We start from the raw sequence: 12971 nt of genomic DNA on the forward strand, positions 1-12971 counted from the left end.
TCTAGAATTTTTCCCCACTATCGACATCAGGCTTACTGAGCTATAATTCCTTATTTTCTCTCTATCTCCCTTTTTAAATAGTGAGGCTATATTAGCTACCCTCCAACCTGTAGGAACTATTCCAGAGCTTATGGATTCTTGGAGGATGACCATCAATGCATCCACCATTTCTAAGGCCACTTTCTTAAGTATTCTGCAATTCAGATTATCAGGCCCTGGGGCTTTATCGGCCTTCAATCCCATCAATTTCCCCAACACCATTTCTCTACTAATTCTGATTTCCTTCAGTCCCTCCCTCTTACTAAACCCTGTTTCCCCAACATTTCTGGTATATTATTTGTGTGCTCCTTTGTGAAGGCAGAACGAAAGTATGTATTTAGTTGGTTTGCCGTTTCTACAGTCCCCATTACAAATTCCTTTGTTTCTGATTGTAAGGGACCCACATTTGTCTTCACCAACCCTTTTCTCTTCACATACCGAAACTTTTACAGTTTTACAATTTTTATGTTCTCCACAACCTTACTCTTGAACTCTATTTTCCCCCTCTTAATCAATCCCGTAGTCCTCCTTTGCTGAATTCTAAACTGCTCCCTATGCTCAGGTCTGGTGTTTTTTCTGGCCAATTTGTTTGCCTCTTCTTTGGATCTAATACTATCTCTAATTTCCCTTGTAAGCCATGGTTTGGCCATCTTTCCAGTTTTACTTTTGCACCAGACAAAAATAAACAATTGGTGCAGTTCACCCATGCGCTCTTTGAATGTTTGCCATTGTCAATCCACCGTCATCCCTTTAAGTAACATTCCCTAATCTATCATAGCCAACTTGCACCTCATAAGAACATAAGAACTAGGAGCAGGAGTAGGCCATTTGGCCCCTTGAGCATGCTCCGCCATTCAATAAGATCATGGTTGATCTTTTCGTGGACTCAGCTCTATTTACTCGCCCAGTTGCCATAACCCTTAATTCCTTTACTGTTCAAAAATCTATCTATCTTTGCCTTAAAACCATTCAATGAGGTAGCCTCAACTGCTTCACTGCAGGGAATTCCACAGATTCACAACCCTTTGGGTAAAGAAGTTCCTCCTCAACTCAGTCCTAAATCTGCTTCCCCTTATTTTGAGGCTATGCCCCCTAGTTCTAGTTTCACCCGCCAGTGGAAACAACCTCCGTGCTTCTATCTTATCTATTCCCTTCATAATTTTATATGATTCTATAAGATCCCCCCTCATTCTCCTGAATTCCAATGAGTATAGTCCCAGTCTACTTAGTCTCTCCTCATAAGCCAACCCTCTTAACTCCAGAATCAACCTAGTGAATCTCCTCTGCACCCCCTCCAGTGTCAGTATATCCATTCTCAAGTAAGGAGACCAAAACTGTACACAGTACTCCAGGTGTGGCCTCATCAGTACCTTATACAGCTGCAACATAACTTCGCTGTTTTTAAATTCCATCCCTCTAGCAATGAAGGACAAAATTCTATTTGCCTTCTTAATTACCTGCTGCACCTGCAAGCCAACTTTTTGCGATTCATGCACAAGGACACCCAGGTCCCTCTGCACAGCAGCATGCTGCAATTTTTTACCACTTAAATAATAGTCCATTTTACTGTTATTCCTACCAAAATGGATGACCTCACATTCACCAACATTGTACTTCATCTGCCAGACCCTTGCCCACTGACTATATCCCCCTGCAGACTTTCAGTGTCCTCTGCACACTTTGCTCTACCGCTCATCTCAGTGTCATCTGCGAACTTTGAAAACACTACACTTGGTCCCCAACTCCAAATCATCTATATAAATTGTAAACAATTGTCCCACCACTGATTCCTGAGGCAAACCACTAGTCACTGATCGCCAACCAGAAAAACTCCCATTCATCCCCACTCTTTGATTTCTGTTAGTTAACCAATCCTCTATCCATGCTAATAGGTTACCCATAATGCCGTGCAACTTTATCTTATGCAGCAGTCTTTTGTGCGGCACCTTAGCGAATGCCTTCTGGAAATCCAGGTAAACCACATCCACAGATTCCCCATTGTCCACTGCATTCATAATGACCTCAAAGAATTTCAGTAAATTAGTTAAACATGACCTGTCTTTCATGACCCCATGCTGCGTCTGCCCAATGGGACAATTTATATCCAGATGTCTCGCAATTTCTTCCTTGATGATAGATTCAAGTATTTTCACCACTACAGAAGTTAAACTAACCGGCCTATAGTTACCCGCCTTTTGTCTACCTCCTTTTTTAAACAGTGGCGTCACATTTGCTGTTTTTCAATCTGTTGGAACCGCCCCAGAGTCCAGCAAATTTTTGTAAATTATCACAAGCACATTTGCTATTTCCCCCGCCATCTCTTTTAGTGCCTTGGGATGCATTCAGTGAGGGCCAGGAGACTTGTCTACCTTCAGCCCCATTAGCTTACCTTACACTGCTTCTTTAGTGATAATGATCGTTTCTAGGTCCACGCCTGCCATAGCCTTCCTGTCATCAATGTTTGGCATGTTATTTGTGTCTTCCACTGCGTAGACCGACACAAAATGCCTATCCAATGCCTCAGCCATTTCCTTATTTCCTGTTATTGAATCCCCCTTCTTATCCTCTAAAGGACCAATGTTTACCTTAGCCACTCTTTTTTGTTTTATATATTTGTAGAATCTTTTGCTGTTTTTATATTCTGAGCTAGTTTACTCTATTATCTATCTTACTTTTCTTTGTAGCTTTTTTCATGGCTTTCAGTTGACCTTTAAAGATTTCCCAAACCTCTCATTTTCCATTAATCTTTGCCACTTTTTATGCATTTTCTTTCAATTTGATATCCTCCTTTATTTCCTGAAACGTCCATGGCTGATTATCCCTTCTCCTATAGTCCTTCCTTACCACTAGTATATACTTTTGCTGAGCTCTGTGAAAAATCGCTTTGAAAGTCTTCCACTGTTCCTCAATTGTTCCACCATAAAGTCTCTGCTCCCAGTCTACCTCAGCCAATTCCTCCCTCATCCCATTGTAGTCTCCTTTGCTTAAGCACAAGACACTGACTGGTATTGGATTTTACCTTCTCACTTTCCATCTGTATTTTAAATTCAACCATACTGTGATCGCTCCTTCTGAGAAGATCCCTAACTTTGAGATCATTAATTATTCCTGTCTCATTACACTGGACCAGATCTAGAATAGCATGCTCCCAGTGCCGGATTTAGGCATAAGCTAAACAAGCTACAGCTTAGGGCCTCACAATCCGCCGGGGCCTCACAAAATTTCAGAAGGTTTACAATGAAGAGAACATTTAAGAGCGGATACCAGAAAAGAAAAAGAAAGCACCAGCTTGAAGAGCAACTCAAAAAATTACCAAAATTACCAAAATCTGTGAGAGAGATCAAGCCAGCTAAATGACAATTATGTAATCCGTAAATGCTTTCATTTGAAAATAATTTGTATTTTTCACTTTAAATACCTTGCTATTAAATAATTAAAAGGCATAATTATGTTTTCAATTTTTTTGTGGCGACCCAAGGTCCTGTTTTGGTACGCACCTTTGTGAGACCTTTTGGTGTAACTTTTTAACAAGGGGCCTCCAAGCTTTATATAGCTTAGGGCCTCACCAAGTCTAAATCCGGCACTGTATGCTCCTTTGTAGGTTCTATTACACATTGTTTGAGGAAACTATCGCAGATACAGTCTATGAACTCCTCCTCAAGGTTGCCTTGACCGACCTGGTTTGACCAATCGACATGTAGATTAAAATCCCCCGTGATAATTGCCGTACCATTTTTACATGCATCAGTTATTTCTTTGTTTATTGCTCGCTCCACCATGATATTATTTGGTGGCCTATAGACTACGCCTGTCAGTGACTTTTTCTCCTTACTATTTCTAATTTCCACCCAAATGGATTCAACCCTATATCATCTCACACTACCGCCCTGATGTCATCCTTAAATATCAGAGCTACGTCACCTCCCTTATCTTCCTGTCTGTCCTTCTGAACAGTCTGATACCCCTGGATATTTAACTCCCAGTCATGACCACCCTGCAACCACGTCTCTAATGGCCACCAAATCATATTCATTCGCGATGATTTGCACCATCAACTCATTTACCTTGTTTCGAATGCTATGAGCATTTAGGTAAAGTGCCTTTATGCTAGTTTTTATACCTTCTTTTTGAATCCTAACCCTGCATTAATAACATCTCCTGAGTTCTCCTTCCTTTTAACTTTTTTTCATAATTTTCCATGTAGTTGAAACCTCCTCCCCACATGCTAACCTGGTGCTTTGCTTCCCATCAACCATTATACTTCTCTCATAGTTTCCTGTATTTAGATTCAGGACACTTGTCTCAGAATCAACTGCATCATTCTTCATCTTGATGAGGAATTCTATCATATTAAGTTATGGAAGCAAAGCAGCGAGTCAGGTCACCTTTGTGTGCACAGGGAGCGTCAGCAGCTGGAATGTCTGATCACTGACAAGCACTAATGACCCAGCTTTCATCTGGAGTATCCAGAATTCCCATTTAGCCTTGCCTTGCTATTTGTGGGCCAGAAAATGGCCACATTACCTTTAAGTCCTCCGTCAATGCATTTCCAAGATTGTTAATTTCTCCAAAGAGGCTTTGCCCGCATTACAATCACTTTAGAAGTGTTAGTGAGGGGTCTCTTTGGGACCAGTGACCATAATTCTATTGGTTTTAAGATAGCTATGGAGAATGATAGGTCTGGCCCAAAAGTTAAAATTCTAAATTGGGGCAAGGCCAATTTTGATGGTATCAGGCAGGAACTTTCAAAGGTTAATTGGAGGAGTCTGTGGGGTGGCAAAGGGACGTCTGGTATGTGGCACGCTTTCAAAAGTGTGTTTTCCAGGGTTCAGGGTAAACACATTCCTCTTAGAGTGAAGGGCAAGGCTGGCAGAAGTAAGGAACCCTGGATGACTCGGGATATTGAGGTCCTGGTCAAGAAGAAGAAGAAAGAGACACATGACATGCATAGGCAGCTGAGATCAAGTGTATCCCTTGAAGAATTTAGGGAGTGTAGGAGTAGAGTTAAGAGAGAAATCAGGAGGGAAAAAAGGGGTCCCGAGATTGTTCCTTGAAGACATTTTCTTTGTTCTTCTCAAATCGTGCAATACCTTCTCCTCGCTTCAGGAAAGACTTCTTTGGAACTGCCTTCACTTCATTTATTTAGGATCAACAAGGTCATATATGTGCAGATCCACAAGAGATGGGTGAGATCCTAAATGAATATTTCTCATCAGTATTTACTGTTGAGAAAAGCATGGATGTTAGGGAACTTGGAGAAATAAATAGTGATGTCTTGAGGAGTGTACGTATTACAAAGGAGGTGCTGGAAGTCTTAAAGTGCATCAAGATAGATAAATCCCTGGGACCTGATGAAGTGTATCCCAGGACATTGTGGGAGGCTAGGGCGGGTCCCCTAGCCAAGATATTTGAATCATCGATTGTCACGGATGAGGTGCCTGAAGATTGGAGAGTGGCAAATGTTGTGCCTTTGTTTAAAAAAGGCTGCTGGGAAAAGCCTGGGAACTACAGGCCAGTGAGCCTCACGTCTGTAGTGGGTAAATTATTGGAAGGTATTTTGAGAGAGGATCTACAGGCATTTAGAGATGCAAGTACTGATTAGGGACAGTCAACATGGCTTTGTGAATGGAAAATCATGTCTCACAAATCTGATTGATGACACTAAGATTGGTGGCATAGTGGACAGTGAAGAAAGTTATCTCCAATTGCAACGGGATCTTGATCAATTGGGCCAGTGGACTGACGAATGGCAGATGGAGTTTAATTTAGACAAATGTGAGGTGATGCATTTTGGTAGATTGAACCAATAGATTTTTGGTAGATTTAACTTACTCGGTTAATGGTAGGGCATTGGGAAGAGTTTCAGAACAAAGAGATCTAGGGGTACATGTTCATAGCTCCTTGAAAGTGGAGTCACAGGTGGACAGAGTGGTGAAGAAGGCATTCAGCATGCTTGGTTTCATCGGTCAGAACATTGAATACAGGAGTTGGAATATCTTGTTGAAGTTGTACAAGACATTGGTAAGGCCACACTTGGAATACTGTGTGCAATTCTGGTCACTATTATAGAAAGGATATTATTAAGCTAGAAAGAATGCAGAAAAGATTTACTAGGATCCTACCGGGACTTGATGGATTGAGTTATAAGGAGAGGCTGGATAGACTGGGACTTTTTTCTTTGGAGCGTAGGAGGCTATGGGGTGATCTTATAGAGGTCTATAAAATAATGAGGGGCACAGATCAGCTAGATAGTCAATATCTTTTCCCAAAGGTAGTGGAGTCTAAAACTAGAGGGCATAGGTTTAAGGTGAGAGGGGAGAGATACAAAAGTGTCCAGAGGGGCAATTTTTTCACACAGAGGGTGGTGACTGTCTGGAACGAGCTGCCAGAAGTAGTAGTAGAGGCGGGTACAATTTTGTCTTTTAAAAAGCATTTAGATAGTTACATGGGTAGGATGGGTATAGAGGGATATGGGCCAAATGCGGGCAATTGGGATTAGCTTAGGGGTTTTAAAAAAAAAAGGGCAGCACAGACAAGTTGGGCCGAAGGACCTGTTTCCATGCTGTAAACCTCTACGACTCTAGTGTTCCTGGCGAGTAGCTGACAAGTCCAAAACCAGGCGTCTGGTGGTCAAATCCAGTGTTAAAACAGTTCCTAATTGGCTTTTTAATTAATTATTTACCCAACAGATGAAAGGGGATTCCCCAGTCACCTTTATCTTGCCTGGTGAAACCTAGATCTCAACCCAGCATAGATTTCAAAATCCCTCCCACAATGAAACCATCTTCTCTTGGCTGCAAAAAGTCTGTCCAAAGAGGAGGACAGAAAGACTGGATCGTGAGAAAGAAAAAAATGTAAACATTTAAGATTAGTAATTTTTAAAATCTCTGAACAAAACCTTGCAATTGGCAAGAATGAGACTCAACAGTTTAATTGTTCTTCTGGGCCAGAGAGATTACATTAACAATTATAATGTTACTATTAATTATGACCACTGATTTTCTGTGAGTGTTTAATGGGCAATTTATATGTAAATCAAGTTATTTCTTAAAAAGAAAGGAGAGGCTGGAGGTGAAATATCATTTGTGGAACTGTTTAAAGTGGCTTGAAAGTTTTGGAAATTCTCAGATCAAGGTACATATCTTCAGCCCCTGACCTTTCTGGCTAATATGCACATCAATAGAAGTGTTCATCATGAACATGTTGGGTGGGTTTCTCCGGCCGTGCTTGCCCCACCCCCCCACCGGCTACAATGTCCGTGGCGGGTGGGACGAGAGCATTCCACCAGTTGTTATTTTCCAGAAAGAAAATACATTAATTTAAACAATTGCAAAGGATCATATTCTGGAAGAAGCATAACGCTCATCATATGTGTAATAGTTACTGCGAAGCATTTCGTAGAACTAAATTCAAAAATAAATCTCTGATTGTTCTACAGGATATAAATGAAGTGAAGGCAGTTCCAAAGAAGTCTTTCCTGAAGCGAGGAGAAGGTATTGCACGATTTGAGAAGAACAAAGAAAATGTCTTCAAGGAACAAAACCGGAGTGCAGTCTGCGAATCGAGCAAACAGGTTCCCAGAAAAGTTAGTTTCAGCAGTCAACGTCGACTTTCCCTACCCATGCTCAGCGAAAACGAAAAGTTTCAGATTAAGAAACAATCAACTTTGCAAAAGCAAGTTAATAGTTCAGTCCTTGTCGCATCCAAAGCAAAGAAGTCTGTCTCCAATGATAATGCCCTGACAAATAGCAAGATGAAAGATTACAGGCAAAAGGAAAAACTAGACGAAATCAAGAATAGTACCGACGAGGGTATCCAAAGTGACATAAACGTAGCAGAATTGGCAACCTTCTTTGAATCACCCCACAAATACTCTGATAACAGAAAAGGTGGAAGCCAACAAAAAGAGCAGGAATGTAAAGCAGGAGAAATAACTACTCTGGAGGAATCCCAAGTAAGAACTACTGGAAGTTTACATACTCTAGAAAGTCAGCACTTGATTGGAGTTGATTCACAATTAAAGAATTCAATTAGCAGTTTTTCTCATGGAAGTATGGAAGAGCAGCACCAAGGGCAACAAATAGGACAGAGTAAGACAAACCAACTGCAGGAATCTGCAAATGAGCAGCCACGTTTCAGTAACACTTCTCATCTGGAATACCTCAGCACTAACAGAACAATGACTCCAAACCAAACAGCTGGAATGCTCCAACAACAGGCAGAGAAAGAGCAAAATGACGATGCAGCCAATGCCAGAGGTTCCGGAAAATTGCTTGACAAAAAAAACCCAAGCATCGGCTTTAAAAAAATAAATGACAGAATAGTTCAAGTTACTCCTGATGGTCTACCATGCCAGCGCGCAAATTTTAGAAATGAGCAAATCAGAGACAGTGCTGTAAGCATAGGGTTAGCAGCACATGGGAGCAATGAACATAGAACAGATTTTCTTTTACAAAATCACGGAACACATTGTGAATCAAATTCTAAAGTATATAGCACGGACAATGAGGGTGGTGGCCCAAAATCTCAGTGTCATCAACAACCCATAAAAGAAATTCTACAAAATTCTGGTCAGACTGATAAGAACTTGGACTTGTCTGATGATGCAGACTATGCGACTGATGCTCCAAGTGGAATGGAAGAAATGAGCACAGCAGCTCAAGCATCTCAGCATTCTGTACACTGTAGATCAATGGCGTCAACAGTGAAACATAATGAACTGAGCAGCACCAGCAGCAGTGAAAATGAACCCTTAGAGCTCAAGTCAAATACTTTATCAAGAAGATTTCCTTTCTCATGCAATAGGCCAATGAGAAATAAAAACAAAGTCATGAGAAGGAAGTCAAATTTTGCAAAGAAAAGCGCCAGTAGTTTTATGAGCACTCAAACCTGTGATACTACAGAATCAGATCTTGTCCAACCTTCTACCCCTAGTCTCACACCACAGTCTTCACAAGCACTTTACTCTCAACCAAAGGTGTCAATAAACTCTGATCTTCCAGAGCAGCTGAGCTCCAGCAGTGTAAATACTCAAGGTATGTATCTGAAATAAAATGAATCAAATCACAATTTCAAACATCACACTGAATTATTTGAACTGTGTTCCAATGGCAAGGAACTGTAATTCATAACTTTGTTCATTTTAATGAGTCATAAATGTAAATAGGAAGTTTTAAAATAAAAGCAAAAAACAATGGATGTTGGAGATCTGAAATATAAACAGTACTGGAAAAGCTCAGCAGGTCTGGCAGCATCTGTGGAGAGAGAAATGTTTGGGTCTAATATGACTCCTGTTTGGAATAGCATCCAAAGTTCCAAACAAGTTCAAAAGAAGACACATATTGGTCTCAAAACGACAATGCTGTTTCTCTCTCCACAGATCCTGCCAGAGCAGTTTTATGAACACTTTGTTTTTATTTTAGGAAGTTCCAATATTGGGGGAAAATTTCTGAGGAGGTGAGGATATGTCCTGATGTCCTGCTGTAACTTAGATGGAAGACTGGCAGAAACCCTGAACAATTGATTCAAGTGACCCCATTTACACCATTTACCTGCATCATTGTACATTGGTGACTCATACAGCAGAGTCACACGTAAACTGTGTCTGTGTGCGTGTGTTTGTGTGCGTGTGTCTGTGTGTGCATGTGTGCGTTTGTCTGTGTATGCCTGTGTGTGGATGTGTGAGCCCATACTTGAGTAAACAGCTTGGAAAGTTAAAAGGAGAAAAATAACATGGCTTTATTGGTGCTCTATTCTTATCTCATTATTCATCTCCTGTAATGTTGCACACAGACAAAAATGAAAAGGGTATACTTATTATTAAATGCTTGTACCCTATTATAATAACTCTAGGAGTCGGCTGTAAAGGAACAGTGCTTTATTGCACAAAATAAAGTAAAGCAAAGCAAAAACCACAAGCCTGTGGTGAACACAACCGATCCTGACCGGGACAATACAACAATGGACTCACTCAGGGGGTCCACCTGGTTAGTTAATTACAAATCACCAAGGAGCTCGTACTCAATGGGCCCAACAGGGAGGTCAATCATTGATTCCCCATCCAAGTCATGGGGGTTCTCACACACATGCATTACACTGTCCAATTGCCAATAACTTACATATTGTGGGAAGAAAAATACCAAGCAAGCCTCTCCTAATTAAGCTAGCTCAGTGATAGTATCCTTGTCTCGAAGTCAGGTGGTTGTTTGTTCAAGCACTGCTCCAGAGACTTCACCACACAAGGGTAGAGTACCTGCTTTGGATGCAGTCATAATTTCAGTGCAAATTGTGCCAGTTTTGCAACCCAAGTGCATATCATCAATCTGCAATAAACCAGCATACTTGGGCAGTGTTGTAAAATCAATTTAAAAAGATTATTTTATGAAATATTCCTTGTAATATTAAAGGGTGTGTGCTACCTTGGTGAAGTTTGATTAATACAGCTGAAAATGGGTTCATCACCACAAATAGACATTTTAAAACTACTTAGTTTCCAACTATATTGTGGTAAATAACCAGTTCTTTATAAATTTAAATAAATAAAGCTCGGCACAACATCGTGGGCCGAAGGGCCTGTTCTGTGCTGTACTGTTCTATAATTTAAATGGTATCTATCCATGCCCTTGCATTCAAAAGTTCCAGTTTAATTATTGGATTATTCTTGAAGGTCTGCAAATGATTACAATTAGTCAAAATTCCCAATGATGATTGATTTACCCTGGGGGGAATGGTCCCTTTAAAATGTAGCTGCTGTGCAAGGCCAGGTTTTTAAATGTGTGAGAGTTGAATCTTCACACAGATTAGTTTTCCCCAGGTAGAGCTAAATTTCTCACTCAGCCTTTGACATTCCTGCATCAGGGATGACATGGTGGCACAGTGGTTAGCACTGCTGCCTCACAGTGCCAGGGACCTGGGTTCGATTCCCGGCTTGGGTCACTGTCTGTATGGAGTTTGCACGTTCTTCCCGTGTCTGCGTGGGTTTCCTCTGGGTGCTCTGGTTTCCTCCCACATTCCAAAGATGTGTGGGTTAGTGGATTGGCCATGCTAAATTGAACCTAGTTTTAGGGGGATTAGCAGGGTAAATATGTGGTGTTACGGGGATAGGGTGGGATTGTTGTTGGTGCAGGCTCGATGGGCTGAATGGCCTCCTTCTGTACTGTAGGGATTCTATGATTCTATGATCACTGCTAAACTTTTCTTGGTGTGGAGATGCCGGTGTTGGACTGGGGTAAGCACAGCAAGTAGTCTCACAACACCAGGTTAAAGTCCAGCAGGTTTATTTGGGAGCACGAGCTTTCGGAGTGTCACTCCTTCTTCAGGTGAGTGTCACTCCTTCTCTCACCTGAAGAAGGAGTGACACCCCGAAAGCTTGTGCTACCAAATAAATCTGTTGGACTTTAACCTGGTGTTATGAGACTACTTACTAAACTTTACTTGGTCCAGGGCTCGTGATTTTTCCACTTTATTGTATCTACCCTTATGAGCTTGGGTTCTAGGGACTGGGCAATCGAGCAACAGACTAGGAAGTTCCTCCTGCAAAATATCTAGCGGGAGGGAGGGTGGATCTTGAGCCCTTACTCACCATCCGTGAGAGTGGCAGCGGGGGCTCAAGATCCGGCGAAACCAAGAAGTTGCGAATCTTGACGGCGAGATCGTAACTTCTGATTTTCACCGCCACTCAACGTAATCAGGTTCATGCCCACAATGGGCGTGGACCTGATTTAAATACATCTCCATTTTTAGCATATTATTAAAGGCTCCCCTCACGTACATTGATCCCAAGGTGTATTTCAAACATTGGCACGGTTTCCCAATTGGTTCACCCAAACGTGAACCTGTCGTGGGGATACCCCCAGGGGCATAAAGGTGAGTATAGTGCTCAAGAGAGAGGGGCTGGCAATGCCCCCTGGCACAGGTTAGCACTGCAAGGTTGGCACTGGGTGGTCGGGGACAGGGCTGGGCAGTGCCAAAGGGGCAAGGCTTGCCCCTCCCCAGCCCCTTTTTACTGGTGTGAACCGCTTCACTTCTACTCAATCAATTCTCTTTGAAGTAAACCTCTCAATCCTTTGGGAAACCGGGAAGGCTTATGCTTATTAGCATTAATTTGAATGGATTTCAATACCATTCGCGAGTTTGACACACTATCGGCCCCCCTCCCGAATGTTTCCCACTTCTCCGGCAAGATGTCATGCTGGCGGGAAACACTATAAAAGTGTGGGTCAGGCACAGCAATAGTGAAGGGGAGCGAGATGGTGAGTACCACTGAGAACCAACCCCCGGAGTGCGTTGGGGGGGGGGGCAGTCTCAGCTGCTGCCATGTGCAGGGTGGGGTAGGGGGCTTGCATGGGTACAGGGCTTTGGGAAGGCTCATGCCAGTATGGGGCTCCTCAGGTCAGGGGTCACTGCTGGCATGTGGCTCGTGTTGTATGCATTCACCTGGCCTCTGAATGACCCCCGAGGGGTAGCTTATTGGGTCGACTCCTAACCCCACTGGTGTCACTGTGGTTACCCTGTCATCTGTCTGCTGAACAGGCTCTCTGCCTGACCTCTGACATCCCATCCCAGGCCCTACTAACAGAAACAAGCAGCAGCTCTGTCAGCTGCTGTTCCAACCAAGGGAGCTCGGCAGGTGTTAACGCGGCTCCTCACACTGCATGGACTCTGCAGTGCTGCCCGTGGGAACCCATCTCGTGCTAGTCATGAGGGTTTTCTCCACTGTCTTTCTGAACTGCAAGCCATTCCTGAAAGCCACTGCACCAGACATCCTGGTGGGTGCACCCATGCCTATGCTTCAAGCATTACCAAGAGGGACCTCCTCACAGCCACCTGTATGGTACCCACCATGGCGATGATATGGCCACAGCAGGAGGACAGGGTGCTGCCAATTGGGGCAGGAAGCGGCTGCGCATCAGCCGGAGGGGAGAGACAGAGTC

At 42.7% G+C, this 12971-nt stretch overlaps 1 protein-coding gene across 1 annotated transcript in view; it reads left to right on the plus strand.

Annotated features, from left to right (window-relative positions):
* LOC144504874 (uncharacterized) overlaps positions 1 to 9106 on the plus strand; it is a 45935-nt gene extending 36829 nt beyond the window's left edge. Inside the window, exon 6 of the mRNA XM_078230625.1 lies at positions 7478 to 9106. Within this exon, the coding sequence (XP_078086751.1) occupies positions 7478 to 9091 (1614 nt within the window). The 3' untranslated portion in view covers positions 9092 to 9106. The remainder of the gene's footprint in view (positions 1 to 7477) is intronic.
* Positions 9107 to 12971: the final 3865 nt, after the last annotated feature.

This window comes from Mustelus asterias, chromosome 15, assembly GCF_964213995.1.
Source record: "Mustelus asterias chromosome 15, sMusAst1.hap1.1, whole genome shotgun sequence".
Lineage (NCBI taxonomy): Eukaryota > Metazoa > Chordata > Chondrichthyes > Carcharhiniformes > Triakidae > Mustelus > Mustelus asterias.